This window comes from Notamacropus eugenii, chromosome 7, assembly GCF_028372415.1.
Source record: "Notamacropus eugenii isolate mMacEug1 chromosome 7, mMacEug1.pri_v2, whole genome shotgun sequence".
NCBI classification, from domain to species: Eukaryota; Metazoa; Chordata; class Mammalia; order Diprotodontia; family Macropodidae; genus Notamacropus; species Notamacropus eugenii.
Genome location: NC_092878.1, coordinates 141,474,097 through 141,493,137, shown reverse-complemented (window position 1 = coordinate 141,493,137; position 19,041 = coordinate 141,474,097). Strand labels below are relative to the sequence as shown.

General features: G+C 38.6%; 1 protein-coding gene across 4 annotated transcripts in view; it reads left to right on the top strand.

Annotated features, from left to right (window-relative positions):
* The first annotated feature begins 4,425 nt into the window (after window positions 1-4,425).
* The window catches only part of HERC3 (HECT and RLD domain containing E3 ubiquitin protein ligase 3), a 116,047-nt gene continuing 101,431 nt past the window's right edge, over window positions 4,426-19,041 (top strand). For all 4 annotated transcript variants that reach the window (XM_072625457.1, XM_072625455.1, XM_072625456.1 and 1 more), the window contains exons 1-3: window positions 4,426-4,557; window positions 17,129-17,327; window positions 18,354-18,610. In XM_072625457.1, the coding sequence (XP_072481558.1) occupies window positions 18,382-18,610 (229 nt within the window). In that variant the 5' untranslated portion in view covers window positions 4,426-4,557; window positions 17,129-17,327; window positions 18,354-18,381. The remainder of the gene's footprint in view (window positions 4,558-17,128; window positions 17,328-18,353; window positions 18,611-19,041) is intronic.

Genomic DNA, 19,041 nt, shown 5'->3' with positions numbered 1-19,041 from the left:
TAAGAAAGGCTTCCCCGTCACATCCCTTGGATTTGTACACCCAAACAGGGAAATCTGGGAAGGGTTTTTATCCTAGAGGAATATTTATTTTCTAATATTTCTAGAGAGACTAAAAAGACTTTTAATATATTTCCAAAGAAGTCCTCAAGCAGAGGCTGAGTCATTGTCAGATATATGACAGTTTAGATTCCTTTCAGATAGGAGTAGACTAGAGAGCCATTGAAGTCCCTTCCAGCTCTAAAATTCTATGATTCTGTGTTTAAAATGATGAGGGAAGTAGAGGATATAGCAAAGAAAGAAGTAGAAAATAGGCCTGTAGGAAGGGAAAGAGGCATACAGAGGAGATAAGCAGTAATAATTCAAATATTAAATACCTACTATTTCTAAGGCATTCTGTTAGGCATTAAATATATCTACAAAGATAGAAATGAAAGAATGTCTGCATTGAGGGAGCTTCTATTCTATTTGTGTTACTTCCAATAATAATAATTACTTATATGTAATACATATAATCATATATATTATATATTATTTTAATAATGATATTCTAATCTAATAATTTCTAATAATACAATATTCTATATTGTATACATATATACTGACAAGCAAATAACCAACTTGAGAAAGAATGAAAGAATTATAGTTTAATTAACTGACATTTATATGACGCTTTGAGGTTTACAGAGTAATGACCATTTCAAATAAGAAATATGCAAAACAATTCATATAATTTACTTTTTAAGGTCAAGGGGCTGTTGATAGTATTGGAACTCATTAAAAACATGTTGGTAAATGGAACTGAAAATCTATTTCAGAAAATAATATTATGATGTGTTGTAAATGCATTGTTCTCTGAAATTTCTGGCTTGAAGTCTAAATAAATTTTTAGAATTTTGATTATTTAGTGGTGAAATCTTACATTAGCTGAATTTTTCAGTTCTAAATCACTTGTCCAGGAATTTAATCTTAGGCACCAACTTATTTCTTAGCCTGAAGTTTGGCATGTAATATGCAACAAAACTAGATGCATAAGCAAACATTTATCCAAACACTAATGTAGTAGTGGTGGGCTAATCACTAACATGTGGAACTGGACATGTGATATGGTTCCATGGGGGATGGATGCTTTGAGCCCTTGCTAAGAACAGGTATAACACAACAACTCTTGGTCCCTATGGCTGAAGCCAGAAGGAGCTGCCCACTTGGAAGTCTTTAAGAATTGATAAAAAGAAAAAAAGCTCCACCTCTTTCCCTTCCTCTCTCTTTTGATTGTTATCTGTTAGCTCTCCTTTGGACTTCTGCTAAGGAGTGTGTGTGTGTGTGTGTGTGTGGTGTGTGTGTGTTTGTGTCTGAGTGTGTGTGTGTTCCCCCTTCCTGACCAGTTCCACGGCTATAAGTATATGATAGTAAGAACACATGCTTGCCAAGTGAACCTGGAATTAGACCTCAAGCCCCTGGCCATTTCTTCTGCTTTGTGTTTCTTTCACAAAGCATAGGTGACTGAACTTCAGTCCTAAAAGATGAACATTTCTAGTTTTGGTGACTTTCATGAATTTTAAGGGCCATGAGTTCCTGAGTTGGTGTTGGCTGCCCAGTGAGTGGTACCTCTTCCAACTACACATTCGCAAGGTCACTATAAGAAACTTCTACGAAGATCCTGCAGCTGAGAGGATTAAGAAAGCTCAAGCCATGTTCTTATTGGCCTGTCAGTTACACACTTGAAAGTGTTCTGTTTAGTAGTCCCACAGAGAGCCTTTATTTTTTAGAGAGAAGATGATGATAGGCTTATGAGCCTTTTCTACTTTAAGCACTTCTTTTTGTGGTGGAGAAAATGAATGGCTGTCTTATGTCTAAGTGTGACAATTGAGTACCTTTTCTAGAAGGGATCCTTTTATGGGGAGACCCTTGAAATGTGCCATACCTAAGTTTTACTGTAGAGGTTTTCCCTGGTACTCACTCCAGGTGAGAGCATAACAAATCAGAACATTTTAGAAAAGCCACATTTCCCATAATTGAACCAGGTCCATGTGAGTCCTGAGCAGGAGTCCTTTGTGGGAGAAGGTGCCCTGAGTACTGGTGGCACTAATGCATAAACCATTAAATTTAACATGTGAAAACTTGCTCTTTTCTAGTTTTTTTCTTTGTTCTCCTGTATTCAGTAGTAGACTTCTTCCATTTCATTATTTCTGCCATTATCATTCCATTGATTTAAGTAGACAAAATTCTTTTTAATCTGTCCTTTACATCTAGTTTTTTTTTTTTTTGGTGAATTTTACTATTTTCTTCTGTGTTTTTAAAAGTAGACCCAGGGGCAATTAGATGGGCAGTAGATAGAAAACTGGATCAGTCAGGAGGACCTGAGTTCAAATCTGGCCTCATACATTTAGTAGCTGTATAACCCTGTTTGCCTTCCCTATAAAAAAAAAATAAACACAATAGACCCAGAGCATTATATACTCAAATATTCAGCGTGATCTGCAACATCACTGATGTGAATATTTCTATTCTAAAAGACTACAATCCATTCATGTTTCTTCATTTTGTGAAATATACATTTAAAAGGGAGAATTTTTATTCTCCCTTAAGTTTGACAAGACAGGGTCCACCCAAAGTGCTAGTCACTTTGCTTCTTCTACAGGGGTCCATCAGTTAAGCCTCACCCTCTCCACTTGACCAGCCCATCTTTTCCCGATACATTTCTCTGTTGACATGTTAAAGCCTCCCTGCACATAACATATACTTTTGAGGTGACAATCATTTTCAGTCCTTCCAACAGTGCATTGTCATATAACTGGTAAGCAGGGTCTGTATGCTAGTATGCTAATACATTATTCAAAAATAACTACATCCGAGTTACAAAACAAAGTGCTGTAACAGATCTGAAGTGGAAGGTCATCATGCACTGGGAGAAGCAGGGAAGGTTTCTTGGAGGAGGTAGAAAGAGTTCTTTTGAGGGGGCAATCCTTTCAACAAGCATTCATTAAATGCCTACTTTGTGCTAGGCACTAGGCACTGAGGTCATTTGGGACGAGAGAGAGGGAGAGAGAGAGAGAGAGAGAGAGAGAGAGAGAGAGAGAGACAGAGAGAGACAGAGAGAGACAGAGACAGAGACGAGAGACAGAGACAGAGACGAGAGACAGAGAGAGAGAGACGAGAGAGACAGAGAGACAGAGAGACAGAGAGAGACAGAGACAGAGAGAGACGAGAGAGACAGAGAGACAGAGAGACAGAGAGAGACAGAGACAGAGAGGGAGACAGAGATTCCAGCCCTCATAAAGTTTGCATTCTTTCAAATGGAAATATGTTATTTCAGGAATAGGGAAATAAAGAATAAAGGTATGGAGGCATGAATATGACAGATTTAAGAATATATTTTTAAAATTCATCCTACATCCTGTTGGCTTTCTATTTTTCACCCATAGCCTTCTTAACTGTTCCTAACACAGAACCTGCCATCTTTTCCATGGAATGCTCTCTCTTCTCATCCCAGTCTCTTAGAACCCCTAATTCACCTCAAAAATTAGGTCAATCAAAGCCTTTTCCTGATCTCCCCATCTAAGTCCCCCCCCCTCCCGAAACATCCACTTGTGTTTATTTATATATTTTGTAAGTGAGACAGCTTTAGGGAACATCTACAGTTCAAATCCTGCTGGCCACTGATGTTAGAGGCCGAGCGATCCCGAGCAAGTCACTTAACCTCCTCGTGCAAGGCTATAAATTACAGAGCAGGTACTAACCAGGACTGGTAGAGGGAGTTTCCTCATTGGGAATTCCCTATACTATTGAAATCACAGGCCTGGTTAAAAGAGAAAAAAGTCAATTCCTTGAAGACAATGGTGGTTGACTTTTGTCTCTGGAATCCCAGAGCCCAAAACGGAGCCGGGTAGCTGGCGCTTGATCAATACTTGTTGATGAAGCACCTGGGCATCTCCGAGTCACCGATGCTCAGCTGGGGACGTACTAAAAGCCTCTTGTCCACACCTCCCGCCTGTCAATCTCGTTCTTCTCCCAGAAGCCGCGCCTAAGATGCTTCGCAGGCTGCCTCCTTATGAGACAAAACCCGCCCGTGGGGTCCTCCCGACAGCCCGGGGCTGCAGCAGAAGCCCCCTGCCTCTCTCCCCGGTCCCCTCCTCCTCACCACGTGTCACTCGGCAGCCCCCGCCCCACTCCGGCTCCTGCGAGCCGCAGCCATTGGTGCAGACGGGCTACCAGGCGGGCACCCCATTGGCCATTTTAGGAAGTCAGTCTGGGGCGATGGTCCGCAGTCTGCTGGCGGAGGAAACTTCCTGGTGATTGTGACGCTGGGAGAGCCAGAGGAATCCTGAGTCTAGGCCGGCCGAGCTGTCAGGGCAGGCATCGTGGGGCCCCCGCGGCGGGCAGCGAGGCGGAGCACCGCGGGACGTCGTGGGTTGGGAGCCAGGCGGGCACCACAGCGGGCAACGCTGCAGCCGCGCTCGGGTGGCGGCCGCCAGCCTGATCCGGCCTCCCAGCTCGGGCGGCTTCTGCGGGCGGCGCCGCGGCTCCTTTCCGGGTGATGAATCGGAGTTGCTCGTGCGGGTATCTGCAGCGGGCACCGAGGAGGGGAGGGGGCGGGCAGGGCCGGGAGGGCCGGGGGCCGCCGCGCAGCTCTGCGCTGCCGCGCTGACCTTCGGCGATGCTCCCGGAGGTGGCTGCCCGCGGGGACGACGGTGCGCGGGGCCAGAGACGACTGCGGGCAAAGCCTGGGCTCGGCCGAACCCGGAGAGACCCCCGGGGCTGCCCGGACGGGCTTGGGGCGCCAGATGCTCCGTGGGGGCGAAAGTCGGGGCCTTGGTTGGGAGGAGACGCGGGAAGGGGCTGCCGCGCCGCCCCCTGCCCGACGATGCGCTTAGTCTGGGCAGCAGCGACCCTCCCCCCCGCCCCCCAGCCCGGACCACGGTGGCAGGGCGGCGGCGGGCGGGGGGCGTCAGCGTCTGGCCCCCGCAGAGTCTGGGTCCTCCGCTAGGCCCCAGTGTGCAAGCAGGCTGGGGGAGGGGGGCGGTGCCTGTGGGCCAGCACCTCCTTTGCACTGTCAAATTCTTCTCCTGGTCCTGGGCTACGTGGGAGTGTAGGGACAGCGAGCGCAGCCGGGGTGCATAGTGTAGGACATGGTTTTAAGGCTGGAAAAATCACGGAGCCTTAGCTGGAAGGGCCTTATCTAGCCCATCCCCCTTATTTTATTAGGAGGGAAACTAAGCTCTAAGAAGTTTTACGACTTGCGCAGGGGCGATTGAAACCAAAGCCTCTGACTCCAAGGTAATGGACTGGACCCCCAGGATGACCTGAAAAGTCTATTACCGGACGTTCAGAAATTCGAAGTTCCCCTCCAAAGTTTCTGAAGCTTGAACTAAACAACTACAAATACCCCAAACTTTTGCAATACATAACAGAAATGCTTTGGTAAAGACTATGTTAAACACTCTACTGTACTGTTTGAATTGCATCTGCATGCCCTGAGGTTTTCCCCCCTAAATCACCGGGGACACAAATGTTTTTCCATTTTTGTTTCCCTCTGTGGCCATTTAGTTCTAGCCTCGTTTACAAATTTTAAACAAAATGTTTTAATTTTTATTCAGAACTTAACAGAGCCAAATTAAATGGGCATTTGCATATATGCGTAGTAGGAAAAAAAGAGGATTCTACCTCAAACTGCATATCTCTGTTAAATATAGCTTGCTTTTATTTTTGAACATGTTAAATTTAACCAGTAGCTTTCCATGCGGTCTTTCTTGTCAGTTTTTCTTTGGCCTGCCTTCTGTTCTCTACATTTAAAAAATAAAGATACCAATGACACCCTTTCACTTTCTTCTTTTCTTTCATTTTCCCTTTGTTTTTCCCCATTCCCTTTTCTTTCCTTCTTTCCCTTTTAAAAATTCAATTTTATTTTAAGATCCAAATTTCTTTCCCTCCTCACCTTGAGAAAGCAAGAAAAGCAAATATCATCATAAATGTGTAGAGTGAAGCAGAACAAATCAGAGACCTAACCTGCTCACTTAACATGTTGGGGCTAACAGCTGAATGGCAAAGAATTATATAGGATAATCAGGGAATCTATATTCTTTTCAAGTACTTGTGGAATATTTAAAAAAATTGCTCCTGCACTAGGTTATGGAAAAGTCCTACATAGATGTAAAAAGGCAGACATTATATATACTGTGTTTTATACCACAATACAATTAGAATTAAATAGTGATACCATTCTTAAAGTAATAAGACCACATAGAAACTGGAAAACGATTAAACAACAAAAAAAAATGCCTCAGTGTGTAGTCTGAGAACAATACCTTTCCATTTGAAGGTGAATGGTGCATTCATAGAATCTTGAGTCAGTTCCTTATATGTACTTGGAAATGAAACATTTATCAGAGGAAGTTGTGGCAGCAAAGATTCTCCACCCTTCCCCCTCCCCCAGATATTATGTTTCTCTTCTAATCTTAATTGCATTGGGTTTGATTTTTATGTAATAAAAATTATTTATTTTGTCTTCCTGGAGGCTCTTTATCTCTTGTTTGGCCTTGGACTTTTCCCCTATCTGTAGATCTTAAAGGTAATTTCTTTCTTGATCCTTTAATTTCTTTATGAGGTCCCCTTTTAATGTCTAAATTATATATCCATTTTGTCCTTATCTTGATGGTGTGAGTTGTTGGTCTAAACGTAATTTCTGCCAGTCTGCCTTCTAGCTTTCCTAACAGTATTTGTTGAATACCAAGTGCTCATCCAGTAACTGGGTTCTTTGAATTTGTCAGACTCTAGATTATTGTGCCATATATGTTGGGTGCCTAATCTGCTCCACTGACCCGATTTTTATTCAGTATGAAATTGTTTTGGTTATTACAGATTTGTAGTTTAGTTTGAGATCTGGTATCATTCCCACCTCTTTTCATTATCTCCTTTGAGCTTCTTGACCTTTCGTTCCTCCAAGATGAATTTTGTTGTTATTTTTTTAGCTTCATAAAATAATCTTTTGGTGGTATGATTAGTAATTCACTGATGAGTAAAGTAATATAGATAGTATTGTCATTTTTATTTATTGGCTTAGCTTAAGGATGAGCAACTAACATTTCTCCTATTATTTAGGTTTATCTAAGTTTCTATAGTTGGGTACACATATGTATGTATGTATTTGGTATATGTCTTGATAAGAAAGATACCATATATTTTATGTATTTTGGAGTTATTTTAAATGAAATTTTTCTTTATTTCTTCTTACTGGCCTTTGTTGATAATATATAGGAATGCTGATGATTTTACATGGCTTTAAAAACAACATGCTGTTGTTTCAATTTTTAGGCTATTCTCTAAGGTTTCCTACATAAACCATGATATCTGCAAGAACTGGTAATTTTGTTTTTTCTTTGCTATGTTTATTCCTTCAGTTTCTTTTTCTTGTATTGCTATAGCTAGCAATTCTAGTATGATATCAAATGACAGTGGTGATAATGGACAGCTGTGTTTCTCCTATGATCTTATTGGAAAGTATTCTAGTTTATCCCCATTACTTAATATGCTGCCTCTTAATTTTAGATGTCTAGTTCTAAGGAAAGTTCCATTTCTGTCTGTTTTCTAATATTTTCAGCAGAAATGGATGTTGAATTTTCTCAGAATTATTTTCTGTATATATTGATATAATCCTATTTTTGTTATTAATATGGTCAGTTATGTTTATTGTTTTTGTGAAACTGAACTCATTCTGTATTACTGGTATAAATCCAACATAGTCATAGTATATATTCTTTTTGATATGTCACTGTAGCCCCTTTGGCATCAATATTTATTAGAGATATTGGTCCATAGTTTTCTTTGTTTTGATTCTGTCTGATTTAGATATCAAGACCATATTTGTATCATAGAAGGAATTTGTTTTGCATACACTTTATTTAATATCAGACTATTGTTCTTTGAATGTTTGATAAAATTCACTTCTAAATTCACTTATTTGTTCTTTTTAAATAGTTCAGTTGTAGTTTGTTCAGTTTCTTTTTCTGAGGCGGGATTATTTAAATTCTTTATTTCTTGTTCTGTTAATCTGGAGTCTTTTCACATTTTTTAAAATAAATATCCATCTGTTTCCTTTGTTGTTAGTTTGATTAGCATATAGTTGGATACAACAGTTTCTTATAGTTTGCTTTATTCGTTTTTTTAAGAATTTTTTTTATTTTTGATACTGGTCATTTGGTTTTTTTTAAAAAATAAACTAGCCATTGTTTTATCTTTTACTGGATTCCTGAAAATAAGGTATTAGTTTTATTTATTATTTCCCTTTTTTTGTTTTCAATTTTGGTACTCTTGTGTTTGATTTTCAGACTTTCTGTTTTGGTGCTGAGGCTTTTTAATTGATTGGTTTTCTAGGTATTTTTTCTTTTTTCTTTTAGTTAAATGACATTTCATTGATCTGTTCTTTCATTTGTTTATGAAAGTATTTAGAGATAAAACATTTCCCTAGGGCTGCCTTGTTATCTCATGCATAGTTTTAGCATATTTTCATTTCATTACTTTTGATAAAATTATTATTTCTATGATTTGTTCTTTGACAATTGTTTAAGATTAAATTATTTAGTCTAATCGATTTTTAATCCTTTTTAATGATACCTTTATGGAATATAATTTTTATTTCATTGTAGTAAGTAAAGGATGCTTTTTTGTATTTGCCTGTGAAGCATTTGTCCCTTAATATTTGATTAATTTTTGTAAATGTGTCATGCATAGTTGAAGAAACACATTTATTTGCTTATTCCTTTGCTTATATAGTTACTCATTTATAATTTATCCAGCTATTGATTTATTTATTAGCCATCTTTTTATTTGTTTGTTTATTTGAGCACACTTCTTTCTCTTTGTATGCAGTAATTGTCAGAGATTTACCATGATTAACTTTAAGAAATATCTATTTAGGTACTTCTTTCTTGTTTACTTATTTTTTGTTAGATTTTTCTAGGTCTGAAAGGCATACATTGAGTTAATTATAGTTTTACTGTCTGTTTCCCCCTGTAACTAGTTTAGTTTTTCCTTCAAGTATTTAGATGCTATGGCATTTAGTGCATGTATGTTAGGTATTGACATTCAGTGCCTATAATACTTTTCTGCATATTATATTGCCATTTATCTTTTATTCAAGTATGGTTTTGCTGTTGTGTTTTCTGAGATTGTGATTGCTACCTTTGCTTTTTTGTGTTCAGCTGAAATATAATCGTTTTGCTCTAGCCATCTTTGTTTCATGTATGTTTCTTGTAAGCATAATACTCACATTTACACTTATGATCACTAATTGTGTATTTTCATTCATTCTGTTCTTTTGTATTTTCTCCCTTCCTTTTCTCCCTATACCTGCTGTTAGAAAAAAAAAAAAAAGAGATGAGAGAAGAATGTACTTAGCAGTAGTATTCTGTGTTTGAAGTAGTCTATTTCTCATCCCTTGCCCCTCTTCTTTTCTCCTTGTCCAGACTGTAATCATAGGTTCTTACCTTCTTTTTTTAACCTCTTAATCTTCTCTTTATCATCCATCCTCTGAGATTAGAATTTGTTTTGCTTATGACTAATCCCTTCCTATCTATCCTCCCTCTTCCTTCCTGTTTCTCCAGTTGTTTTTTTTTTTTGCTGTTTCTCTCTTGAATTAAATGCTTTTTTTATACCAAACTCTGTGTTTGTGTGCATACATGTATACAGACACGCATGTGCTCAACTTTGTTTTGATTAGTTCAGATGAAATTATGGTTCAAGTGATGCCTGCTCTCCCTCTATCTTCTCCCTTCTTGGTCTAGTTTTCCACTTGTACATTCTCATTATGTGAGATACTATGTATGATTCCTTCCTTTTCCTCCTCTCCCTCTTTTATTTAGTATATCCCTTCACATATCCCCTTTTTCTTTTTTAAGATCATCAAATCCCAAAAAAAAGACAACAAACTACTCCTTGGTCCTTTGTCTTATTTAAATACCTTTATGATCTTTTGATGTTAAGGTTCTGAAGGACCCTTGTTTCTTCTTTCCACCTAAACAGTTCATCCTTGTGTAGTCCCTTCAGTTGCTTACCATGTATTTACCTTTTTATGTTCTTCTTGATTCTTGTGTTTGAATTTCAGAGTTTCTTCTGAGCTGTGGGATTTTTATTGATACTTAGAAATCTTCTATTTCATTAAAATCTCCATTTTCCCCTCTGTAAGACTATACTGTTTTTGTGGGTCAGTTATCATTGATTGTAAATTTATATCTTTGCATTTTGAAATATTGTTTTCCAACCTGTCTTCTGTAAGTGGGAGCAACCAATTCTTTTGTGATCTTAACTGACCCAATGTAGTATTTTTTAAAAATTAAACTCTCTGAATTTAGATTCTGACAATCCTAGGTTTTTATTTTGTGGAGGTGATATGGGTTCTTTCTGTTTTCACTTTGCCGTCTGGTTCTCTGGATGCAAGATATTTTCTTTCTTTTTTTCTTTTTCTTTTGAGGCTGTTGTGATTAAGTGACTTGTCTGAGGGGACATTTGAACTCAGGTCCTCCAGACTCCAGGGCCAGTGCTGTATCTGCTGTGCCACCTGGCTGCCCCTTTCATGGTTTCTTGAAATAAGATTGTGTGTGTGTGTGTGTGTGTGTGTGTGTGTGTGTGTGTGTATTTGATCATGACTTTCAGGTAGTCCAGTGAGTATTAAACTATTTCTTTCTCATCTGTTTTCCAGATAATTCTTTTTACTTTATATTTTCTTCTTCTCCTCTTCCTCCCACTCCCAGCTGTGACTTTCAAATTTTCTCTATGTTTAATATTTCTTGTCTTTATGGGGTCATTACTTTCTATTTAGTCCATTCTAATTTTCAGGGCATTTGTTACTTGAATAAGGTTTACTTCTTGTTTTAAGCTGTAAATTCTCTTTGCAAGTCTTTCCCTTGAAACATTCATTTCTTTTATAGTTCTTTCCTCTTGAGCTCTAATTTCATTTATAATATCATTAAAAAAATACCCTCTTAATTCAAGGAATGTTAGTTGACCTTGTGGCCAGGCTGTGTTTTCCTTTGAGGCTTTGCTTCTAGATTTTATGGAATATTTTCTTGTTCTGGGTTTGTTCTTTGTGGGTATTGTATTGCACTTTATCATGATTATCTTTTTTGATTTACTCATTCTTTCAAACCTTTATTTCTGAGTTGGGACTTTGTGGTAGGGCCAGTACCTGGGCTCTTTTGGATTATCCTTTTTTTGGAATCCCTGGTGTCCTGCTGCTGCATTTTCTGGCTATTCTTAAAGGATCTCAGGGGTGGTTCAAAGTTTAACCAGGCCATAAGCAATTTTATCTAGGGTATGATTAGTCTCATCCTGGTCTGAGTTTGACAGGCTTTTTACCCAGTTTGGGTACGGACAACACCACTGCAAACATTCTCCCAATTGGAGCTCCAGTAGACAATACCCTTTTCCTCAAGCCCCGAGTTGCAAGCCGAAATTATTTTAAAGTTCATAGCTTTGGAACTGTAGGTTAGACCTCAGTCCGTGCCCTTCTTACTTAGCTATAGGACCCAAACTCATTCTATGGGCTGGAGACAGGATCCTGGTCTAGGGTCTGAGCAAAAGAGATGTTGGCCAACTCTCAGTTGTAGTTGTCTTGGTTCCTCAACTGTGGGCTGAATCTACAATCTTAGTCTGGGAAAAAAATGCCTTATTGTAGTTTCTCCTTCGACTTCTTAATTACAACTTAGTCTAGTATTCTTCTTCAATCTTGGTGTAGGTATAGTTGGAGGAGAGAGCTAGGTTCTCCTGGCCTCTCTGATGTTAAGCAGTATTACCCTTTTGGGTGAGCCTCATTCTAGTGAGAGTTACAGAATTGGCTATTAAAGTATGATTTTTATTACAAAGAGATTAACAACCACGCTTTTAGCATATTTGTTAAGAAATTCTTTAAGAACAAAAAGGAGCAGTAGATCTTTCATCTTTAGTGGCTACTTGATCTTTATCCTGACTTTATAGAGTTTAAAGATTTTTAGATATGGTGCCAAATGCCCTACATTTGTTCAGTTTTTTCCACTGAACATTGGAAAGATCAGAAACCTTATGCTCTAGTGATAGTTTATTGGGAAAAAAGTGTTCAGACCTTTAAGAGTCTGTCCTACATAGGAAGTCAGATGGCCATGATCCCATGGGGATCACACTTAAGTTGGACATAGAAACCCAGAAGAGATGGAAAGGGGAAAAAAAATTCCTGGCTCTATAAAGGTGGGAGTATGACCACTAGTATATGCTATTATAACCTGAATTTATAGTAGGGATGAATTTGTTTGGTTTGGTTGCAGTTCTGTATGTTGTTTCATCAGCTCTACCCTATTGCAGTGGGGAAAGTTCATCAAAAAGCTTCTTGATTTGCCCAAACCATCCTATGATATTAACATGTCATTGCTGTGTTTCTGAAGGTGTTGGCTGAGATTTGCAACTTTACAACAGCAATGAAGAAGGCATTCATTTTAGTAGAATGGGCAGGGCCCAAGAATATTAAGCCTAATTAATTAGTCTGAGCCTACTGGGACCAGTTTTCTCCATGAAAAATTTAATCTACCTGAGGCTTATATCCCTAGAACCTGTTTTTCTGGCACTGTTGGTTCTGGCCATTTGGATCCTTCCTTGTGAGGCTTTGAACACTCCAAACTGATAATGGTGTTTAGTACACAGATGATTTTCATAGGCTTAGCATCCACTTCTAGACAATCAAAGTGGCCCCCACGTAGGGGCTGTATCAGTAGCCTAAAAGTGTTAATACACATTTAAATGTGACCTTGAAACAGTACCATGGACAGACTCTTTCCTTGTGGCCATCCCATTTATCGTTTTCTTTGATAAAGAATCTCACCCTGGCTCCATCACCCTGCAGAACTGGGGTAAATCTCATAACATAAACGTGTTTTGTCTTTTGACCTTCCTGAAATGGACTGACTTCCTTGCAGAGGTATTGTCTGTCCTCAGTCATGTTAGCATTTCTTCCTGGAAAGGTTTGGGCAAATCATTTTGAAAGCCAACGAGGATTTGTCCACTGAGGTGGGGAATAGTTGATCCTTGCATATGGGATAGGTTGGTGGATGGAAATTAATGTGTGTTGTTTTGTTGCTGAATGAGGTGAGGGAGAGCAGTACCCTGAACCCTACATCTCCTGCAGAAACCTGAGACATCAGGTGTAAACCTTGGGGCAGTCTGTGGATGTCCTTGTTGTGGGGCGGGGGGGGGGAAGTGTTAAATAAGGGAGGAAGTCTTAGAGAATGGTAGGTAGAACCAAGAGAAGAGATATCTCGGAATAAGGAAGTGTTGAAAGCAAGGGGATAACAACCTTTATCGTGTGTGTGTGTGTGTGTGTGTGTGTGTGATGAAATAGCTGGAGTTTTGTTTGTTATGACGTTTTTCTTTGTAGGGAATATACTTTCTCTTAGAACAATATTTATTTATTTATTTAGGACTGAAAACTTGATCATTTATTACTGGTCATAAAATGTGATTTCCGTACTGAAAGTAAAGTACGGAGACCAAAGGGTGAAATTTATTTTTGTTATTTCTACCCAGGCCTTGAACACTAAAGAGTTGATTAGGATGCATGGCATAAATGGCTGAGAATGGAGATGAGGCAATGTAGTGAGACATGCTCCCTCCCAACCCTGTTGGTCTTTACTTCTCTGCTTGTATTTTCTCTCTTGGTATATATGATTAAAGAAGATTGTTGATCCCTCAAAAGTTGCTTTCCTTTTAGAAAAGCAAATCCAAGAACCTGAGCTAGCAGGCCATCCTGGATGTATCAGGGTGATTGCTGTTATAGCTATTCAAAAAGAGCTGCTATAAATATTTTTGTACAACTAGGTTCTTTGTCCTTTTTAAAAAAATTTCTTTGGGATATAGACCTACTAGTGGTATTGCTGAGTCAAAGGGTATGTATAGTTTTATCGCCCTTTGGGCATAGTTCAAAATTGTTCTCTGGAATAGTTGGATCAGTAGACAACTCCACCAACAGTTCGTTAGTGTCCCAGTTTTCCTGCATCCCCTCCAACATTTGTCATTTTCCTTTTCTGTCATATTAGGCAATCTGATAGGTATGAGGTGGTACCTCAGAGTTTTTTTAATTTGCATTTCTCTTGTCAATAGTGATTTAGAGCACTTTTTTCATGTGACTATAGGTAGCTTGGATTTCTTCTTGTGAAAAGTGCCTATTCATAGCCTTAGACCATTTATCAGTTGGGGAATGACTTTCTACTTTCCTTCTAATCTAAGCATTAATGGTTTTGTTTTTGCAAAAATTTTAACATAATAAAAGTAAGCAGGTTACATCTTGTAATGCTCTCTGTCTTTTGTTTGGAAATACATTTTTCCCTTATCCATAGATCTGACAGGTAAACTATTCCATGATCACCTAATTTGCTTATGGTGTCACCTGAAATGTCTAACTCACATACCCATTTTGATCTTCACTTGTTATTTGATGTGACATGTTGGTCTATACCTAGCTACTGCCAAATTTCTTTCCAATTTTTCCCAGCAGTTTTGATAAAATCATGACTTCTTGGTCTCAAAAGCTTGGATCTTTGTGTTTATCAAACATGAGATTACTGCAGTCACTTCCTACTGTGTATTCTATGCCTAATCTGTTCCACTGAATTTTTTAGCTAGTATCAGATTGCTTTTATGATTCCTGCCTTATAATACAGTGTGAGATCTGGTACAGCCTGGCCACCTTCCTTCACATTTTTTTCATTAATTCCCTTGATATTCCTGACTTTTTGTTCTTCTAGATGAATTTTGTTATTATTTTTTTCCAGCTTTGTAAAATGATTTTTTTTGTTGGTTTGATGGATATGGCACTCTATAAATATAAATGGATTTTCATTTAATTCCTTTTTTGAAATCTTGTGGTAGTTTTTTTTTTTTTTTTTGCTTAGGTTGAAAAAATATTTTGTTAGAATGTAAGCTTGAACTGTTTCATTTTTGTTTTTATAATCTCTGGTGCTTGCTAATTATTTGTTGATGAATAGATTATTATATTCTCTTCCAATTTAATCTAATAAACATTTGTTAGGTGCCAGGTGCTGTGCTGAACACTAGGGATACAATTCATAAAAAAAAAAAAAAAGACAGCTCCTGCCCTCAGGGAGTTTACAGTCTGGGGTGGGAGGAGGAGAGACAACACGGAAAAATAGGCTGGGAAAAAGCTGGGGTTGGGAGGATGACACCAAGGGTTACTCTGGATAGTGTCATCTTTTTCATGGAGCTGAAACCAGGGAGAGCAGCAGATGAAGAGGACAAAGGGGAAAGTGCAGTATCTGTCCTTCATAAAGGAAGGCTTTGGGAGGGATTTGGTTCTCCACCTTCCATCCCTCCCATCAGAGAGTAAGCTGAGAGAAATGGTGTCGATCAAGGCTTGAGTTACCAGCATGGTAACTCAATCATGAGATTAAAAGTTATGAGTTTATCTTGGGAGGGGCATTTTGTTCTTGGGAGTTGAAACCAGACAGAGCAGCAGAAACAAAATTGCCCACTTCTCATTGTCATCTCTAAATCTCCCTTGTCTGACGTCCCTTTCTCAATGGCACTATAATCTCCAAACAAACTGAGTTTTATTGAATGCCTGTGAACAGTCTAGCCCCAAGATTTTCTACCATCCTGTGAAGATCTTCCAAAGTTCTTGTGGCTCTATGAAACATTATCCAACATTTCTGTCATACCAGGGAGATCCTATTGAACTGCTCTGGGTCTTGGCAACCCAGGGCTTTTTTTTCTTTGTAGCTAAAATTTTTTACATCCCTGAAAAATGACTTGGATTATATAAAATCCAAAGTAATGTTACATGTGTTGGATATAACATAACACATCATTTGATATTAGTACTAATTAACACATATGTCAACATGCAATTGCATGCAAGACATATGTTACAAGGACATGCTAGAGGATGCTGGAGACTCTGAAATCCAAGAGCAAAAGGCATGGGTCTTGCCTGGAAAGAATTCAACTTGAGCCGTCTTTTGCTCAGAGACAAGGGTTACTGTTTCCCCAAAAGAAGTGGGCTGGACTTTTAAGATCCAGCAAATTTGGTAAATGAGACTCACTTCTTTTATGAGGGACAAAAATATTTTGTACGAAGATTTGAATGGGATCTAGGAGTGGTCAGTAGACTTGGGGTGACTCAAGGTATCAAAGAAGGGGTCTAGATGGAATTAAAGGGGGGAAGTGGCCTGGGACATCTAGAGGTAACAGACATTGAAGGATTGGGATAGGTTAGAGGTAACCTGGAATTGGAGATTGGGGCAGAGTCAAAGCCACAACGCCAAGATAGTTGAAAGGATTATAGACTGGGATGGATAGAGTACCTCAGGCAAATGCCAGAGTGTGTTCATCTTTTTAGGAGTCCAGCTCGAATCCAATCCCCAACAGGCAGATGTTTGCATTGTTATCTGGTGACACCTCACCTGTTAGGCTGTACCAGCCTTTGTGACCTACTGACTTCTGTATCTATAGATGAGTTGGTTGATGGTATTGTCTGATCATTGTATCATCCTTCCCAAACCAGAAATTATTGGGGCCTCAGGCTGCCTATTAGTATTTCTAAGTTAAGTGCATTTTCTCTGTATGCTAGGGAATCTCTAGACCTGGGGTTCTAGTCAGCATTCTTTCTTTCACCCCAAATAAGCTGAAGTCTTCAGTTCTAGGCCAGGTTATTGGATGACATTGTCTAGCCCTGGAAGTGTTTCTGTAACTGGTGGGTGGTCTTGACTTCTGCTTAGCTAACTGCCCATCCTTTCTTTCATTCTGCTCATCAGAAAACTGTACCTACACAAAAAATAAATACAAGGTAATTTCCTTAGTGGAGATCGTGGGAGGTCTCATGTAGGAAGTGGTATTTAAGCTGAACTTTGAAGGAAATGAGGTGCAGTAAGAAGTAGAGGTGAGGAGGAAGGAGGGCATTAGAGGCAGAGGCATGGATGTGGGAGATGCAGAAAGGCCAGTTTGAAAGATTTGGCTAAGATTCAAATAATTGTAGAAGAGGCCATTTCAGAAATCACAATTTTTTTCTTGATTATTTAATCATTTTCATTTCACAGGATCCCAGGATTTGGGGGTTCAAAGAACCTTACAGGTTATCTAATCCAGTGCTCTCTTTTTACAGATGAGGAAACTGAGGATAAGAGAAGTGAGGGGGACTTATCCAAGATCATGCAACTAGTAAATGGCAGAACCTGGCTTTGAAATCAGGCCCTGGGAGTGTTCAGACTCTTGATCTTTTGACTCCAATCCAGCACATTTCCTCTTCCCTCTGTTGCCTCCTTTTTGCTGTGCTGCTGCCCAAGATTGGCATCACACTCAAGGTAAATGCATTTAAATGAATATAATCCTCTTCCCGTAAAAACAAAAATAAAACTCACTCCCCCAAATCAAAACAGACTTCTTTGGAAAAATAGTCTACTGACAAGGCACAGAGTTAAAAGGCTGGAGGCTTGGGGCTGTTTTCTGCCTCTTAACTCTAAGCAAGTCCCCAAGATCAACATTATTCCACTAAAGTTTTCTGCTCTTTATATTCAGTCCTCATAAAGATACTGGAGAAAAAGAAGATACTGGGAAGAATGCTTCAGTCTTTCCTAAAAGCCCTATTAGCTTTTATAAAAATATAATTTATTATCATTATAGCTTCCTTTCAACCTGTTTACTTAGGTGATTATTTGTCTTAAAAGAAAATTTAGGTCAAAAGGAAGAAGTAGTCAATGTATGGGAAGATGAGCATTGCGGTTTTAACTGTTATCAGAGATCTACTGTTAGTCATTTAATCTAACGTGTGCAAAGAAAGAAAAGTGTTACATATATCAAGATATTCAGAACAGCATTTTTTAGCTAGAAAATAATCAATAAACAAATTATAGTCCCTAAATGTAATGGAATATTAAAGAAACCTAGAAAGACTTGTATGGACTGATTGTAGAGTGAAGTAAGCAGAATGAGAAAAATAAGATACAAAATGACTACAACAGCGGAAAAAGAAAACAATAAAGCAAAACTTAATGCTGTATCATGACAATGACCAAGCTTGACTCTAAAGGCTACTGAGAAAATGTATCAGCTTTCTTTAAAGGGAAAATGTAGATGTGGGGTATGCAGATACTATAAAATGCAGTCAGTGTATTAATTTGGTTTTATTGAACCACTTTTCCCACTTTTTAAGTTTTTGTTATAAGGAATGGCTTTTTGTGTAAAGGTGTTTTCAGAAAGGAATGTGATGTGAAATACAAAATATCCATAATTAAAAAATAAAATTTAGGGTATGTAGGAACCATTAGTGAGAAACAAATGTTTTATTTACTGCATTCAGTGTTTAAATTTATTTTTCTTGATTTTTCTAGGCTACATGACTTGCTGAAGGAAAAGAAAATGTTATGTTGGGGATATTGGTCTTTGGGCCATCCTGGTGGTATTAGCAGCAATCTCCAAGGAATTGTGACTGAGCCACAAGTATATGGATTTATTTCTGACAGAAGCATCAAAGAAGTGGCCTGTGGGGGAAACCACTCAATTTTTTTGCTGGAGGATGGAGAAGTTTATACATGTGGTTCAAACACCAAAGGACAACTAGGTCATGAAAGAGAAGGAAATAAACCAGGTTAGTGGTTTGAACTGAGTTGGGTTTTGAGTGTATCAGTGTGGGAGTGGGATGGGGAAGGGAAGAAGAATGTTTGAAATGTTTTCCCCAAAGGTTTAGGACCTTTTTCGGGTAGCTAGCTATCTTATGAGTCTCTCATTACATTCAGCTGTTTAGTCCTCCAGCCTTTTGACCCTTTGTTTCTAACTTAAGTTATTTGATTAAAAACATTATTTACCTTGTTAGACAACTTTTATTATATTAGATTCCAAGAGTAGAAAAATTAGCCATCCAAGGTGGTGGAAGAAAGGACTGACTTTGATTTTCAGAGAGCCAGAGAGGGAATGTATTCAGTTTTTTTCCTATAATTGAAAACAAAGACATTATGATATTTTTGTCAGATCGGTGTCAAATGTTATTTTTTGAAGATCAGTCATTCAGTTTTGCAGCAA